At 56.1% G+C, this 16,287-nt stretch overlaps 1 protein-coding gene and 3 long non-coding RNA genes across 5 annotated transcripts; 3 read left to right on the top strand and 1 right to left on the bottom strand.

Annotated features, from left to right (window-relative positions):
- Window positions 1-1,972: 1,972 nt before the first annotated feature.
- LOC127465632 (HLA class II histocompatibility antigen, DR alpha chain-like) lies at window positions 1,973-9,560 on the top strand. Its single transcript, XM_051776147.1, is given in 8 exon segments — window positions 1,973-2,048; window positions 3,800-4,051; window positions 6,245-6,300; window positions 7,354-7,492; window positions 7,495-7,548; window positions 7,551-7,577; window positions 9,110-9,187; window positions 9,190-9,560. Coding segments are annotated over 8 exon segments (759 nt in total). The 3' UTR covers window positions 9,267-9,560.
- Window positions 8,653-9,093, top strand: LOC127465634 (uncharacterized). Its single transcript, XR_007902297.1, has 3 exons — window positions 8,653-8,716; window positions 8,765-8,813; window positions 9,010-9,093. It is a non-coding gene; the product is annotated as an uncharacterized LOC127465634 (long non-coding RNA).
- Window positions 9,561-11,433: 1,873 nt separating the features above from the next.
- LOC127465636 (uncharacterized) lies at window positions 11,434-12,668 on the bottom strand. 2 transcript variants are annotated; one of them, XR_007902298.1, is made up of 3 exons: window positions 12,586-12,668; window positions 12,061-12,318; window positions 11,434-11,557 (listed from the first exon to the last, which is right to left on the bottom strand). It is a non-coding gene; the product is annotated as an uncharacterized LOC127465636 (long non-coding RNA). The 2 variants fall into 2 exon arrangements; XR_007902299.1 differs by lacking the exon at window positions 12,586-12,668 and adding an exon at window positions 12,466-12,505.
- LOC127465637 (uncharacterized) lies at window positions 11,486-12,664 on the top strand. Its single transcript, XR_007902300.1, has 3 exons — window positions 11,486-11,630; window positions 11,753-11,839; window positions 12,621-12,664. It is a non-coding gene; the product is annotated as an uncharacterized LOC127465637 (long non-coding RNA).
- Window positions 12,669-16,287: the final 3,619 nt, after the last annotated feature.

Below are 16,287 nucleotides of genomic sequence, written 5' to 3'. Positions count from 1 at the left end.
AGGGTCTGGGAGTGCCCAAATCCCCAGTTCCGAGGCTTTTGAGGGTCTGGGAATGCCCAAACCCCCCCGTTCCCAGGATTTTGATGGAGTCTGGGACTGTCCAAGCCCCTCTTTTCCAATAGTTTGGGCTCTGGGAGTGTCCCAACCCCCTCGTTCCCGAGATTTTTGTGCTCTGGATGTGCCCAAGCCACCTTTTCCATGATTTTTAGCATCTGTTCCCGGGATTTTGGGGGTCCAAGGTGGGTTTTTGGGGGGTCCCGGATTTTTGGGGATGGGGTTTGAGGTGACCTGGATAGGTGGGAATGCGGTGATGGGGAAGAAGAGGGTGAGAAATCCTCTTTTTCCCGGGATTTTGGGCACCTGGGTGTGACCACACCCCCCCGTTCCTGCGGTTTTGGTCGTCTGGGTGCAGCTCAACTTCCCTTTTCCGGGATTTTTGGGGTCTGGGTTTGTCCCAACCCCCCTGTTCCCGGGATTTTTGGGAGTCTGGGAGCGCCCAACCACCTTGCTCCCAGGATTTTTAGTGTCTGGGAGTTCCCAATCCCCACTTTCCCATGATTTTGGGGGTCTGGGAGTGCCTCAACCCCCCTGTTCCCAGGATTTTTGGGCTCTGGATGTGCCCAACCACTCCCCCGTTCCATGATTTTTGGGGGTCTTGGAGTACTCAAACCCCTTTTTCACAATATTTTGTGCTCTGGGAGTGCCCAAACCCCCCTGTTGCCGGGATTTTAAGCATCTAGGAGAGCCCACACCCCCATGTTCCCAAATTTTTTAGGCTCTGAATGTTCCCAAACCCCCCTGTCCCTTGGTTTTTGGAGGGCTGGGAATGTCCAAAACCCCCGTTCCCAGGATTTTTAGGCTCTGGATGTGCCCAAACCACCTTCCTCCAGGATTTTGGGGGTCTGGGAGTGCCCCCGTTGAGCCAAAAACGAGCTCAGGGCGGTCTCTGATTGGCTGAGTCCGATCGGGGCTCAGTTCGGGACTCATTTACCCGGCAACTGATGACGACACAACAGCGCTCGCTCCCATTGGCTGCTGCTGCTGCTGACCCCGCCCGGGCCTTGGGGGGTCCCAGGTGGGTTTTGGGGGTCTCGGATTTTTGGGGATGGGGTTTGGGGTGTCCTGGATACTTTGGAATGAGGTTTTGGTGTCCGTGGATGCCCAATAACCCCCCTGTTCCCGGGATTTTGGGAGTCTGGGATTGTCCAAACCCCCCTGTTCCCAGGACTTTTAGGGTGTGGGAGTGTCCCAACCCCTCTTTTCCAGGATTTTGGCCTTTGGATGTTCCCAAACCACCTTCCTCCAGGATTTTGGGGGTCTGGGAGTGCCCCCGTCGACCAAAAAACGAGCTCAGGGCGGTCTCTGATTGGCTGAGTCCGATCGGGGCTCAGTTCGGGACTCGTCTGCCCGGCAACTGATGACGACACAACAGCGCTTGCTCCCATTGGCTGCTGCTGCTGCTGACTCCGCTCGGGCCTTGGGGGGTCCGAGGGGGTTTTGGGGGTCCCAGATTCCTGGGGATGAGTTTGGAGTGTCCTGGGTACTTTGGAATGAGGTTTTGGTGGCCGTGGGTGTCCAATAACCCCCCTGTTCCCGGGATTTTGGGAGTCTGGGATTGTCCAACCCCCCCTGTTCCCAGGAATTTTAGGGTCTGGGAGTGTCCCAACCCCTCTTTTCCAGGATTTTGGGCTTTGGGTGTTCCCAAACCACCTTCCTCCAGCATTTTGGGGCTCTGGGAGTGCCCCCGTTGAGCCAAAAACGAGCTCAGGGCGGTCTCTGATTGGCTGAGCCCGATCGGGGCTCAGCTCGGGACTCCTCTACCCGGCAACTGATGACGCGCCCTCACCGCTCGCTCCCATTGGCCGGGGAGTTTTCGGGGTGCTGCGCCCCCCGTCCCGGCTCCCTCAGTTCGCCGCCGCTTTTGTGGGATCAACATCGTCTCTTCCCGGTTTTTCCGACGTCCCGAGGGGCCATGGATGGAGCGCGGAGCGTCCCCCTGGTGCTGCTGGTGCTGGGGCTGACCCTGCCCGCGGTTTGGGGGGTCCAAGGTGGGTTTTTGGGGGGGTCCCCGATTTTTTAGGATGGGGTTTGGGGTGACCTGGACAGGTGGGAATGTGGTGATTGGTTGGAAGAAGGTGAGAAATCCTCTTTTTCCCGGGATTTTGGGCGCCTGGGTGTGACCACACCCCTCTGTTCTTGCGGTTTTGGGTGTCTGGGCGCAGCTCAACTTCCCTTTTCCAGGATTTTTTGGGGGCTGGGTGTGTCCCAACCCCCCTTTTCCCACAATTTTTGGGGTCTGGGTGCGTCCCAACCCCCCTGTTCCCACAATTTTTGGGGTCTGGGAGTGCCTAAACCCCCCTGTTCCCGGGATTTTTGGGATCTAGGAGTGCACAAACCCCCCTGTTCCCACAATTTTTGGGGTCTGGGAGTATCCAAACCCCCCTTTTCCAAGATTTTGGGTATCTGGGAGTATCCAAACCCCCCTGTTCCCGGGATTTTCAGGCTCTGGGAATGTTCCAACCCCCCTGTCCCCAGGATTTTTGGGGTCTGGGAGTTCCCAAACCCCCCTGTTCCTAAAATTTTTGGGGTCTGGGCGTGTCCCAACCCCCCTGTTCCCGGGATTTTGGGGCTCTGGATGTGCCCAAACCCCCCTTTTCCAAGATTTTGGAGAACTGGGAGTCTCCAAACCCCCCTTTCCCAAGATTTTGGGAATCTGGGAGTTCCCAAACCCCCCTTTCCCGGGATTTTCAGTCCCCCTTCCCCTTTTTCCCAGCGATTTTTGACCTAAAATCCCCTTTTTCCCCTTTTTTTTCCCTCTGAGTCCCCAAAATTCCCCTTTTCCCGGGATTTTCAATGTCTGGGAGTATCCAAACCCCCCTTTTCCCAGGATTTTCAGTGTCTGGGAGCGCTCAAACCCCTCTTTTCCCCCAATTTTTGGGCTCTGGATGTGCCCAACCCCCCCTTTTCCCGGGATTTTCAGTGTCTGGGAGTTCCCAAACCCCCCTTTTCCCGGGATTTTTCCCTCCTGGATCTCCCCAATCCCGGGATTTTCAGTGTCTGGGAGTTCCCAAACCCCCCTTTTCCAAGATTTTGAGGATCTGGGAGTTCCCAAACCCCCCTTTCCCGGGATTTTCAGTCCCCCTTCCCCTTTTTCCCATCGATTTTTGACCTAAAATCCCCTTTTTCCCGGGATTTTTCCCCTCTGACCCCCCAAAATCCCCCTTTTCCCAAGATTTTCTTGGGAAAAAAGATTTTCAGTGTCTGGGAGTTCCCAAACCCCCCTTTCCCGGGATTTTTCCCTCCTGGATCTCCCCAATCCCGGGATTTTCAGTCCCCCTTCCTCTTTTTCCCAGCGATTTTTGACCTAAAATCCCCTTTTCCCGGGATTTTCAGTGTCTGGGAGTCCCCAAACCCCCCTTTTCCAAGATTTTGGGAATCTGGAAGTGCCCAAACCCCCCTTTTCCCAGGATTTTTAGTGTCTGGGAGTTCCCAAACCCCCCTTTTCCCAGGATTTTTAGTGTCTGGGAGTTCCCAAACCCCCCTTTCCCAAGATTTTGGGAATCTGGGACTTCCCAAACCCCCCTTTTCCCGGGATTTTCAGTGTCTGGGAGTCCCCAAACCCCTTTTTCCCAAGCTTTTTCTCTCCCAGAGCTGCCAAATCCCGGGATTTTCACCCTCTGGGTCTCCCCCTCCGCCTCATTCCTGGCGATTTTTAACCAAAAATCCCCATTTTCCCAGGATTTTCCCCCTCTAACCCCCCCAAAATCCCCCTTTTTTTATTTTTTTTTTTTTCTCCCAGTGTCCCACCAGATCATCCAGACGGAATACTACCAGAAATCCCTGGATTCCCGGGTGGACGGCGGCGAGTTCATGTTCGACTTCGACGGCGACGAGATTTTCCACGTGGAGCAGGAGAAGACGGTGTGGAGGCTGCCGGAATTCCAGGAATTCGCCAGCTTCGAGGCTCAGGGGGCGCTCCAGAATATCGCCATCGACAAGCAGAACCTGGAGAGCTCCATGAGGGCTTCCAACAATTCCAGGATTCCCCCCGGTAAGCGCCGGGATGGAGGGGAAAAAAATGGGGAAAAAAAAAAAGGAAAAAAAAAAGGGGGGGAAAAAGGGGGAAAAAAAGGGGAAAAGAAAAAAGGGGGAAAAAAGGGAAAAAAAAAGGAAAAAAAAGGGGGGGAAAAGGGGAAAAAAAAAGGGAAAAAAAAAGGGGAAAAGAAAAAAAAAGGGGAAAAAAAAAGGGGAAAAAAAAGGGGGAAAAAAAAAGGGGAAAAGAAAAAAAAAGGAAAAAAAAGGGGGGAAAAAAAGGGGGAAAAAAAGGGGGGAAAAAAAAGGGGAAAAGAAAAAAAAAAAGGAAAAAAAAGGGGGGGAAAAAAAGGGGGAAAAAAAGGGGGGAAAAAAAAGGGGAAAAGAAAAAAAAAGGAAAAAAAAGGGGGGGAAAAAGGGGGAAAAAAGGGGAAAAAAAAAGGGGGAAAAGAAAAAAAAAAGGAAAAAAAAGGGGGGAAAAAAGGGGGAAAAAAAGGGGGGAAAAAAAGGGGAAAAGAAAAAAAAAAGGAAAAAAAAGGGGGGGAAAAAAGGGGAAAAAAAAAGGGAAAAAAAAAAAAGGGGAAAAGAAAAAAAAAAGGAAAAAAAAGGGGGGAAAAAAGGGGGGAAAAAAAAGGGGAAAAGAAAAAAAAAAGGAAAAAAAGGGGGGAAAAGGGGAATAAAAAAAGGGAAAAAAAGGAGAAAAAAGGGGGGGAAAAAAGGGGGAAAAAAGGGGAAAAAAAGGGGGGAAAAGGGGGGAAAAAAGGGGAAAAAAAGGGGGAAAAAAAGGGGGGAAAAGGGGGGAAAAAAGGGGGGGAAAAAGGGGGGAAGAAGGGGAAAAAAGGGGGAAAAAAAGGGGAAAAAAAGGGGGAAAAAAAAAAGGGGGGGAAAAGGGGAAAAAAAAGGAAAAAAAAAGGAAAGAAAAAAGGGGGTAAAAAAGGGGAAAAAGGGGGGGAAAAAAGGGAAAAAAAGGGGAAAAAAAGGAAAGAAAAAAGGGGGTAAAAAGGGAAAAAAAGGGAAAAAAAGGGAAAAAAAAGGGAAAAAAAAGGAAAGAGAAAAAGGGGAAAAAAGGGGAAAAAAAGGGGGAAAAAAGGGGGAAAGAAAGGGGAAAAAAGGGAAAAAAAAGGGGGGAAAAAGGGAAAAAAAGGGGAATAAAAGGGAAAAAAAGGGGGGGGAAGGGGGAAAAAGGGGAAAAAAGGGGAAAAAAAGAAGGGAAAAAAAGGGATTTTTAGGAGCCCCCCCGATGGGGGTTTTTAGGGATGGAATTCCAGGGGGATTCCGGTATTTAGGGCATTCCAGGGGATCCCAGGAGAATTCCCCCGGGGGGATCTTGTGGGAATTCCAGGCTCTTGGAAAGCATTAACCCCTTCCAGGGGGATCCCGGGAGAATTCCAGAGGGGTCTGACTCAGTTCCAGGGGATCCTGGGAGAATTCCAGGGGATTTGACTCAATTCCAGGAGAATTCCAGGGGGATCTGACTCGATTCCAGGGAATCTCAAGAGAATTCCAGGGGGATTTGACTCAATTCCAGGAGAATTCCCAGGGGGATCTGACTGGGGATCCAGCCCAATTCCAGGGGGATCTGACCCAATTCCAGGGGGATCTGACCCAATTCCAGGGGGATCTGACTCGATTCCAGGGGATCCCAGGAGAATTCCAGGGGGATCTGACCAATTCCAGGGAGATCTGACCCAATTCCAGGGGCACCCTGGGAGAATTCCCAACCCCCTTTTCCATCCCCAACCCTTCCAATCCCTTTCCCATCTCATCCCACTCCTGTCCCACCCCATTCCAACCCCTTTCCCTCATTCCCAGTGCCCCCGGAGATGGCGTTATTCCCGAAGCACGCCGTGGAGCTGGAGGATCCCAACCTCCTGATCCCAACATCCTGATCCCAACCCCTTTCCCAACCCCATTCCCATTCCCATCCCAACATCCTGATCCCAACCCCTTTCCCATTCCCCTTTCCCACCCCATTCCAACCCCTTTCCATTCCCATCCCAACATCCCAACCCCATTCCCATTCCCTTCCCTACATCCTGATCCCATTCCCATCCCAATATCCTGATCCCAACCCCTTTCCCATTCCCCTTTCCCACTCCACCCCAACCCCTTTCCTATTCCCACCCCAACATCCTGATCCCAATCCCATTCCCATTCCCTTCCCAACATCCTGACCCCAACCCCATTCCCATTCCCCCTTTCCCATTCCCAGTGCCCCCGGAGATGGCGTTATTCCCGAAGCACGCCGTGGAGCTGGAGGATCCCAACATCCCGACCCCATTCCCATTCCCTTCCCAACATCCTGATCCCATTCCCATTCCCATTCCCCTTTCCCTCATTCCCAGTGCCCCCGGAGATGGCGTTATTCCCGAAGCACGCCGTGGAGCTGGAGGATCCCAACATCCTGACCCCATTCCCATTCCCATTCCCATTCCATTCCCATTCCCTGTCATTCCCATTCCCATTCCCATTCCTCTTTCTCCCAGTGCCCCCGGAGATGGCGTTATTCCCGAAGCACGCCGTGGAGCTGGAGGATCCCAACATCCTGATCCCATTCCCATTCCCTTCCCAAAATCCTGATCCCGACCCCTTTCCCATTCCCTTCCAACATCCTGATCCCAACATCCTGATCCCAACCCCTTTCCCATTCCCCTTTCCCACCCCATTCCAACCCCTTTCCCATTCCCAGTGCCCCCGGAGATGGCGTTATTCCCGAAGCACCCCATGGAGCCAGAGTATCCCAACATCCTGATCCCAACCTCCTGATCCCAACCCCATTCCCAACCCCTTTCCCATTCCCATCCCAACATCCTGACCCCATTCCCATTCCCATTCCCAGTGGCCCCGGAGATGGCGTTATTCCCGAAGCACCCCGTGGAGCTGGAGGATCCCAACATCCTGATCCCAATCCCATTCCCTTTCCCATTCCCATTCCCTTCCCAACATCCTGATCCCAACCCCTTTCCCATTCCCATTCCAACATCCTGATCCCAACCCCTTTCCCATTCCCCTTCCCACTCCATCCCAACCCCTTTCCTATTCCCATCCCAACATCCTGATCCCGACCCCTTTCCCATTCCCCTTTCCCACTCCATCCCAACCCCTTTCCCATTCCCATCCCAACCTCCTGATCCCATTCCCATTCCCCCTTTCCCATTCCCAGTGCCCCCGGAGATGGCGTTATTCCCGAAGCACGCCGTGGAGCTGGAGGATCCCAACATCCTGATCCCATTCCCATTCCCATTCCAACCCTTTCCCATTCCCAGTGCCCCCGGAGATGGCGTTATTCCCGAAGCACGCGTGGAGCTGGAGGATCCCAACCTCCTCATCTGCTACGTCACCAAGTTCTGGCCTCCCGTGGCTTCCATCACCTGGTTCCGGAACGGGATCGTCGTGTCCGAGGGGGTCCTGGAGACCGTCTTTTATCCCGGCCCCGACAACACCTTCCGCAAGTTTTCCTACCTCCGTTCGTCCCGCGCCGGGGGGATTATTACGACTGCAGGGTGGAGCACGAGGGGCTCCGGGAGCCAGGAAGACACACTGGGGTGAGGAATTCCAGCTGGGAATGGGGTGGGATGAGGTGGGATGAGGTGGGAAGGGTGGGAAAGGGGTGAGGAATTCCTGGTGGGAATGGGGTGGGAATGGGGTGGGAGAAGGTGGATGGGGTGGGAAAGAAGTGAGGAATTCCTGGTGGGAATGGGGTGGGAATGGGGTGGGATGGGGTGAGAAATTCCTGGTGGGAATGGGTGGGATGAGGTGGAAATAGGGTGGGAAAAGGGTGAGGAATTCCTGGTGGGAATGGGGTGGAAATGGGGTGGGAATGGGGTGGGATTATTCCGACTGCAGGGTGGAGCACGAGGGGCTCCGGGAGCCCAGGAAGACACACTGGGGTGAGGAATTCCTGCCGGGAATGGGGTGGGATGAGGTGGGAATGGGGTGGGAATGGGGCAGGAGAAGGTGGGATGAAGGGGGAAAGGGGTGAGGAATTCCTGGTGGGAATGGGGTGGGATGAGGTGGGAAGGGTGGGAAAGAAGTGAGGAATTCCTGGTGGGAATGGGGTGGGAATGGGGTGGGAATGGGGTGGGATTATTCCGACTGTGGGGTGGAGCACGAGGGGCTCCGGGAGCCAAGGAAGACACACTGGGGTGAGGAATTCCTGCTGGGAATGGGGTGGGATGAGGTGGGATGAGGTGGGAAGGGTGGGAAAGGGGTGAGGAATTCCTGGTGGGAATGGGGTGGAAATGGGGTGGGAATGGGGCAGGAGAAGGTGGGATGAAGGGGAAAGGGGTGAGGAATTCCTGGTGGGAATGGGGTGGGATGAGGTGGGAATAGGGTGGGATGGGGTGAGGAATTCCTGGTGGGAATGGAGTGGGAGAAGGTGGGATGAAGGGGGAAAGGGGTGAGGAATTCCGGTGGGAATGGGGGGGGATGAGGTGGAAATAGGGTGGGAAAAGGGTGAGGAATTCCTGGTGGAATGGGGTGGGATGAAGAAAGGGATTAGGAAGTTCTGGGAATGATCTGAGGAATGATTTGGGATTCTGGAGGGTCGGGAATGTCCAGGAATGTCCCAATGAAGGATTTGGGAGGGTCGGGAATATCCGGGAACATCCCAATGAAGGATTTGGATTCGGGAAGGTCGGGAATGTCCAGGAATGTCCTGGTGAAGGATTTGGGATTTGGGAAGGTTGGAATATCCAGAAACATCCCAGTGAAGGATTTGGGATCCAGGAAGGTCGGGAATGTCCAGAAACATCCCAATGAAGGATTTGGGATTTGGGAAGGTCAGGAATGTCCAGGAACATCCCAATGAAGGATTTGGGATTAGGGAAGGCTGGGAATGTCCAGGAATGAATTGAGGAAGGATTTGGGATTTGGGAGGGTTGGGAATGTCCAGAAACATCCCAGTGAAGGATTTGGGGATTTGGGAAGGTTGGGAATATCCTGGAACACCCCAATGAAGAATTTGGGATTCAGGAGGGTCGGGAATATCCTGGAACATCCCGAGGAAGGATTTGGGATTCGGGACGTGCCAGGAACGCCCTGAGAATTTTGGGAATCCCCTTCTCCTCATTCCCAGAGCCCACCCTGCCCCCCCCGGTCTCCGAGACCCTCGGCACCGTCGTCTGCGCCCTGGGATTGGCCTCGGGGATCGTCGGATCGCCTCCGGCACCGTCCTCTTCATCAAGGCCCGGAAGATGAAGCAGGGCCGGCTCGGAGTGGGGGGGATGCTCTGAAGGGGAATCCCAAAAATCCACCCCTGGCCACGCCCCCTTGGCCACGCCCACTCCCGGCCACACCCCCTCCAGCCACACCCCTTTTTTCCCCCTGCTCCGACGGATCCCGAGGGATCCCAAGGGAATTTCCTGCTTTCCCGCTGCTTGTTTGACCCTGAAATGACCCAAAATGACCCCAAAATGACCCCAAGTTGACCCCAAGTTGACCCCAAAATGACCCCAAGGTGACCCCAATAAAGCAAGAGGAGGGGGGGAGGGAGTCGATCCCGAATTCCCCCCCCCCTTTGGAATTTTATGGCACAATTCCGGAGCTGGCTCGTCCCTGGGGAGGGATTTGGGGGGGAACAGAGGGATCTGGGGGTCACCAAATGGCCCAAATCAGCCCAAAATGCCCCCAAATCACCAGAAAATGGGCCCAACTCATCCAAAAATGGCCTCAAATCACCCCAAAATGGCCCCAAATCACCCCAAAATGGCCCCAAATGGCCCCCAAATGGGCCCAAATCCCCCCAAACTGTCTCAAATCCCCCCAAAATGTATCCAAGTCCCCCCAAAATGGCCCCAAATCATCAAAAAATGGCCCCAAATCATCAAAAAATGGCCTCAAATCACCCCAAAATGGGCCCAGATCGCCCCAAAATGGCCCCAAAGCCCTGAAAATGGCCCCAAATTGCCTCAAAATGGCTCCAAATTGCCCCAAAATGGCTCAAAATCATCCCAAAATGGTGCCAAATGACCCCAAAATGGCCCCAAATCACCCCAAAATGTCCCCAAATGTTCCCAACCTCCCCCGAAATGTCCCCCCCTCCCGAGTCGTGTTGTGTGTGTGTGTGTGTGTGTGACCCCCCGCCCCCGTTTATTTTGGGGCTGTTTGGGGACATTTTGGGGCGGATTTGGGACATTTGGGGACATTGGGGGGACGCCCCTGGTATGGGAAAGAGGGAGCGCCCCCTGGTGGTTCGGAGGACCAAGGAATAACCGGGGCCATTGAGGGGCATGGGAAGCGCCCCTGGCGCCCCCTCGCGGTTCGGAGGACCAAGGAATAACCGGGGCCATTGAGGGGCATGGGAAGCGCCCCTGGCGCCCCCTCGCGGTTCGGAGGACCTCGGTCACCGCCGGGGGTCATTGAAGTGAATGGGAACCGCCCCTGGCGCCCTCTGGCGGTTCGGAGGACCAAGGACTCCTCGATGGCACCAGCGGGGACCAGTTTAACCAGTGACCCCCCCCAGTGCCACCAGTAACCACCCCCCGTGTCACCAGTGAGGCCTGTGACTTCTCCCACTGTCACAAGTGTCACCTTTAACCTCTCCCATGTCACCAGTGGGGTCTGGGACCCCCTCCCAGGGTCACCAGTGACCTCCCCAGTGTCACCAGTAGGGTCTGGAACCCCCTCCCAGTGTCACCAGTGACCCCTTTTATTGTCACCAGTGTCACATTTAAATCCCCTCAGTGTCACCAGTGGGGTCCAGTGTCGCCCCAGCGTCACCTTTAACGCCTCCCGCCCCAATTCCCCCCTCACTCCCCACGCGAGGGTCTCCCCTCCCTTCCCGCCCCCCCAAAAAAACCCCCAAATTCCCCAAAATCCCCCCCAAAACCCACTCGTGACCAGCGCCACGAACCCCCCCCCAGCCGCCCCGCCGACCTCCCTAACATGGCGGCGCCGGAAGTGACACCGAGACGGGACATGCGCGCCGCGCCGCTCTGCCCGCACCAACTCTATGGTCAGTCCTCCAGCCGGAGGTTTTCGGCTTTTCCGGTTTTTTTTTTCCCTGTTTTCCCTAATTTTTTTCTCCTTCTAAACACCCGAATCCCCTCGTGGCATCGCCAAGTCCTGGATTTCACCCTCGCGGCTCGTCCAAATGTTTCCGCTTTTAATCCACCAACCGCATGATTCGCTACAACCCTGAATAACAAATATTAAAAAAAAACAAAAAAAAAAAGCCACCCCCGAAATTCCCAAAATTCTCCTGGAATTCCGTGATCCGCACGTGTGGATCCCACCCCAACCTCTTGGGGCGACCCAGACCCCGCACCCTGGATTTTGGGAAGGGAGTTAGGCCGTGGTTTTGGTCCCAAATATTGCGGGGAGGGGGAAGGTTGGGAATTGTGGATCCCGTTTCCCGAGGACATGATCCCATGGGAAAACCGGGATGACCCCTTGGGAAAATCGGGATATGGGATGGAAAAAGAGGTCAGGAGGAGGTTTTTGGGGTGGGAATCAGGGAGGATTTTGGGGGTCTCAAATTGGGAATTGTGGATCCCATTCCCAAGGGGATGATCCCATGGGAAAACTGGGATGATCCCATGGGAATACTGGGATGATTCCATGGGAACACCGGAATCCAGGAGGTCAGAAATGGGGGAGTTGGGGTGGGAATCAGGGAGGATTTTGGGAATTGTGGATCCCATTCCCAAGGGGATGATCCCATGGGAATACTGGATGATCCCACGGGAACACCGGGATCCAGAGGGTCGGGAATGAGGAGTTTTGGGGTGGGATTCAGGGAGGATTTTGGGAACTGTGGATCCCATTCCCAAGGGGATGATCCCACGGGAACACTGGGATCCAGGAGGTCACAAATGGGGGGATTTTTGTGTGGGAATAAGGGAGGATTTTGGGAATCACGGATCCCATTCCCAAGGGGATGATCCCACGGGAACACCAAGACCCAGGAGGTCACAAATGGGGGGATTTTTGTGTGGGAATAAGGGAGAATTTTGGGAATCACGGATCCCATTCCCAAGGGGAATTCCCCAAGGGGAATTCCCATTCCGCATTTCCCAACGGGAGCACTGGGATGATCCCAGATGATCCCAGGGGAACATCGGGATCCAGAGGGTCAGGAATGAGGAGTTTTGGGGTGGGATTCGGGGAGGATTTGGGGAACTGTGGATCCCATTCCCAAGGGGATGATCCCACGGGAAAACTGGGATGATCCCAAGGGAACACCAAGATCCAGGAGGTCACAAATGGGGGGTTTTGGGGTGGGAATCAGGGAGGATTTGGGGAATCGCGGATCCCATTCCCAAGGGGATGATCCCATAGGAAAAACTGGGACCATCCCATGGAAAACTGGGATGATCCCAAGGGAACACCGAGACCCAGGAGGTCACAAATGGGGTTTTTTTTTGTGTGGGAATAGGGAGGATTTTGGGAATCGTGGATCCCATTCCCAAGGGGATGATCCCACGAGAACACTGGGATGATTCCATGGGAACACTGGGATCCAGAGGGTTGGAATGAGGAGCTTTAGGGTGGGAATCAGGGAGGATTTTGGAACTGTGGATCCATTCCCAAGGGGATGATCCACGGGAAAACTGGGATGATCCCAAGGGAACACCAAGATCCAGGAGGTCACAAATGGGGGGGTTTTGGGGTGGGAATCAGGGAGGATTTTGGGACTGTGGATCCCATTCCCAGGGGATGATCCCACGGGAACACCGGGATGATCCCATGGAACACCGAGACCCAGGAGGTCACAAATGAGGGCTTCAGGGTGGGGATTCAGGGAGGATTTTGGGAATCGCTGGCTTCCCATTCCCGGCGGGACAATCCCACGGGAACACCGGGCCGCTCCCGGGGGATCGGGATTCTCGGGAATGCGGGGTTTTTTCCCGGGAATTCTCCCCTTCCCTACTCGTAGTGGGCGATGAGCAGCATCATGGCCACGCCGGCCAGCAGCGCCAGCAGCTGCAGCAGCGCCGGCCCCGCGCCGGAATTCCGCAGGATCTCGGGAATGACGGACACCGTGCCCAGGTAGATGAACCGCCGGCGGTGAACGGCAGGATCCCCGACACGGCGGCGGCGCCCGAGCCCTCGGCCAGCAGGGAACAGGCGGCGCCGGCCCACCGCGGCAGGGCGGTGACCAGCTGCAGACACATGGCCTGGGGGGGGATAAGGGGTCACTGGGAGCACTGGAGGGACTGGGAGGCACTGGGAGAGGGATATGGGATGATTGGGAGCACTGGGAGGGACTGGGAGCACTGGGAGCACTGGGAGGGACTGGGAGCACTGGAGCACTGGGAGCCCTCGGCCAGCAGGGAACAGGCGGCGCCGGCCACCGTGGCCAGGGCGGTGACCAGCTGCAGACACATGGCCGGGGGGGGGGTAACGGGGTCACTGGGAGCACTGGGAGGGACTGGGAGGGACTGGGAGGGGAGTGGAGACACTGGGAGACTCTGGAAGACTCTGGGAAGCACTGGGAGGGACTGGGAGGGGATAGGGGGTCACTGGGAGCACTGGGAAGGACTGGGAGCACTGGGAGCACTGGGAGCCCTCGGCCAGCAGGGAACAGGCGGCGCCGGCCACCGCGGCCAGGGCGGTGACCAGCTGCAGACACATGGCCCTGGGGGGGGGGTAACGGGGTCACTGGGAGCACTGGGAGGCACTGGGAGGGGATAAGGGGGGTCACTGGGAGCACTGGGAGGGACTGGAGCACTGGGAGGGACTGGGAGGGACTGGGAGCACTGGGAGCCCTCGGCCAGCAGCGAACAGGCGGCGCCGGCCACCGCGGCCAGGGGCGGTGACCAGCTGCAGACACATCATGGCCTGGGGGGGGTAACGGGGTCACTGGAGCACTGGGAGGGACTGGGAGGGACTGGGAGACACTGGGAGGGACTGGGAGGGGACTGGGAGGGACTGGGGGGACTGGAGCAGGGAACAGGCGGCGCCGGCCACCACGGCCAGGGCGGTGACCAGCTGCAGACACATGGCCTGGGGGGGGAGAAACAGGGTAACTGGGAGCACTGGGGAGGGACTGGGAGGGGATAAGGGGGTCACTGGGAGCACTGGGAGGGACTGGAGCACTGGGAGGGAATGGGAGGGACTGGGAAGGACTGGGAGGGACTGGGAGGGGACTGGGAGGGACTGGGAGCACTGGAGGAGACTGGAGGGACTGGGACGGACTGGGAGGGGAGTGGGAGGGACTGGGAGGGACTGGGAGGGGGACTGGGAAGGACTGGGAGGGACTGGGAGGGACTGGGAGCACTGGGAGGGACTGGGAAGGACTAGGAGGGACTGGGAGCACTGGGAGGCACTGGGATGGGACTGGGAGCACTGGGAGCACTGGAGGGACTGGGAAGGACTGGAGGAACTGGGAGGGACTGGAGGACTGGGAGGGACTGGGGGGTGGATTTGTGGTATTTTTCTGCGGATTTTTGGGATATTTTGATGGAAATTTTTTAGAGTATTTTTATGGCATTTTTGGGGTGGATTTGGGGTATTTTGACAGGGATTTTTGGGGTATTTTTCTGGGATTTTTGGGGTATTTTGACAGGGATTTTTGGGGTATTTCGACGGGGATTTTTCTGGGGATTTTCGGGTTTTGGGGTTGGTTTCGGGGTATTTTCACGAGGATTTTTCGGGGTGTCACTGTCCCTTGGTGCAGCCGGCCCTGAGCAGCAGGGCCATGTCCCCCAGCTCGTGGGGCAGCTCGTGCAGCAGCACCGTCAGCGCCGTCAGCAGCCCCCGCCCGGGGCCCCCCCAGAAGGCAGCGCCCAGAGCCAGCCCGTCGTGAAGTTGTGAGCGGCGTCAGCAGCCAGGTTCAGGTACCACCGACACTGCCAGGCCTGGGGGACACCCCAAAATCACCCTAAATGATCCCAAATCCATCCCAAACCCGAAAATCCCACACAAAACCAACCCCGGGGGCACCAACCCACCCCCAAACCAATCCTGGGGTCACCAAACCCACCCCAAACCAACCCCAGGTCACCGAACCAACCCCCAGGTTCAGGTACCCCGACACTGCCAGGCCTGGGGACACCCCAAAATCATCTAAATCCATCCCAAAGGCCAAAAATCCCACACAAAACCAACCCAAACCCTACAAACCCACCCCAAAACCCCAAAATCCCCCACAAATCCACCCCAAACCCCACCCAAAATCACCCAAAACCCCAAAAATCCCCCATGAAACCACCCCAAACCCCACAAAACCCACCCAAACCCCAAAAATCCCCCACAAATCCCCCCTAAAAATCCCACAAATCCACCCAAAAATCCCACAAATCCACCCAAAAATCCCACAAATCCACCCAAAAATCCCACAAAACACACCCCAAACCCCAAAAATCCCACAGAAGAACCACCCCAAACCCCCCAAATCCCCCACAAAACCCCCACAAATCCACCCCATACCCCCCCCCAAAATCACCCAAACCCCCCAAAATCCCCCCCAAATCCCCCCCAAGCCCCACAGAAACCCCCCCAAACCAACCCCAGTGTCCCCCAACCCCCCCCAAACAGTCCCCAAAATCCCCCCCAAAATCCCCCCAACCCCCCCTGACCTGCCCTTTCCGTGTCCGGGCTCTTCTTGCGGTGACCTTTGGTGACCTTTGACCCCTTGGTGCCCTTTGACCCCCCGGTGTCCTCGTCCTCGTCCTCGCTGGAGCTCACCTTGGCCTTGGGGCCTGCCCAGGGGGGGTCAGGGACCCCCAAAACCACCCCAAAAAAACCCCCCTGGGACCCCCAAAACCTCCCCAAATCCCCCCCAAATCCTCCCCCAGACCCCCCAAAATCCTTCCATGACCCCACAAACCCCCCCAAACCTCCCCAAATACCCCCAAAAATTCCCCAGAACTCCCCTGGGAACCCCCCAAATCCCCCCCCAGACCCCCAAAATCCTTCTGTGACCCCACAATCCCCCCAAACCTCCCCAAATACCCCCAAAACCCCCCTGGGACCCCCACAAATCCTCCCCCAGACCCCCAAAATCCTTCTGTGACCCCACAAATCCCCCCCAAAATCCTCCTGTGACCCCCCCAAACCTCCCCAGAACCCCCCAAATCCCCCCAACCCAACCCAGGACCCCCCAAAATCCTTCTGGGACCCCCAATTCCCCCCGGACCCTCCAAAACTTTCTGTGACCCCACAAATCCCCCCCAAAAATCCTCCTGTGACCCCTCCAAACCTCCCAAATCCCCCCCAAATCCTCCCCAGACCCCCAAAATCCTCCTGTGATCCCCTAAATCCCCCAAACTCCCCCCCAAACCTCCCCCAAATACCCCCAAAACATCCCCA

The sequence above is a fragment of the Manacus candei genome, unplaced genomic scaffold, assembly GCF_025592945.1.
Source record: "Manacus candei isolate 608988 ecotype Guabito, Panama unplaced genomic scaffold, ASM2559294v1 h1tg000454l, whole genome shotgun sequence".
NCBI lineage: Eukaryota > Metazoa > Chordata > Aves > Passeriformes > Pipridae > Manacus > Manacus candei.
This window is presented reverse-complemented; position numbering and strand designations above follow the sequence as displayed.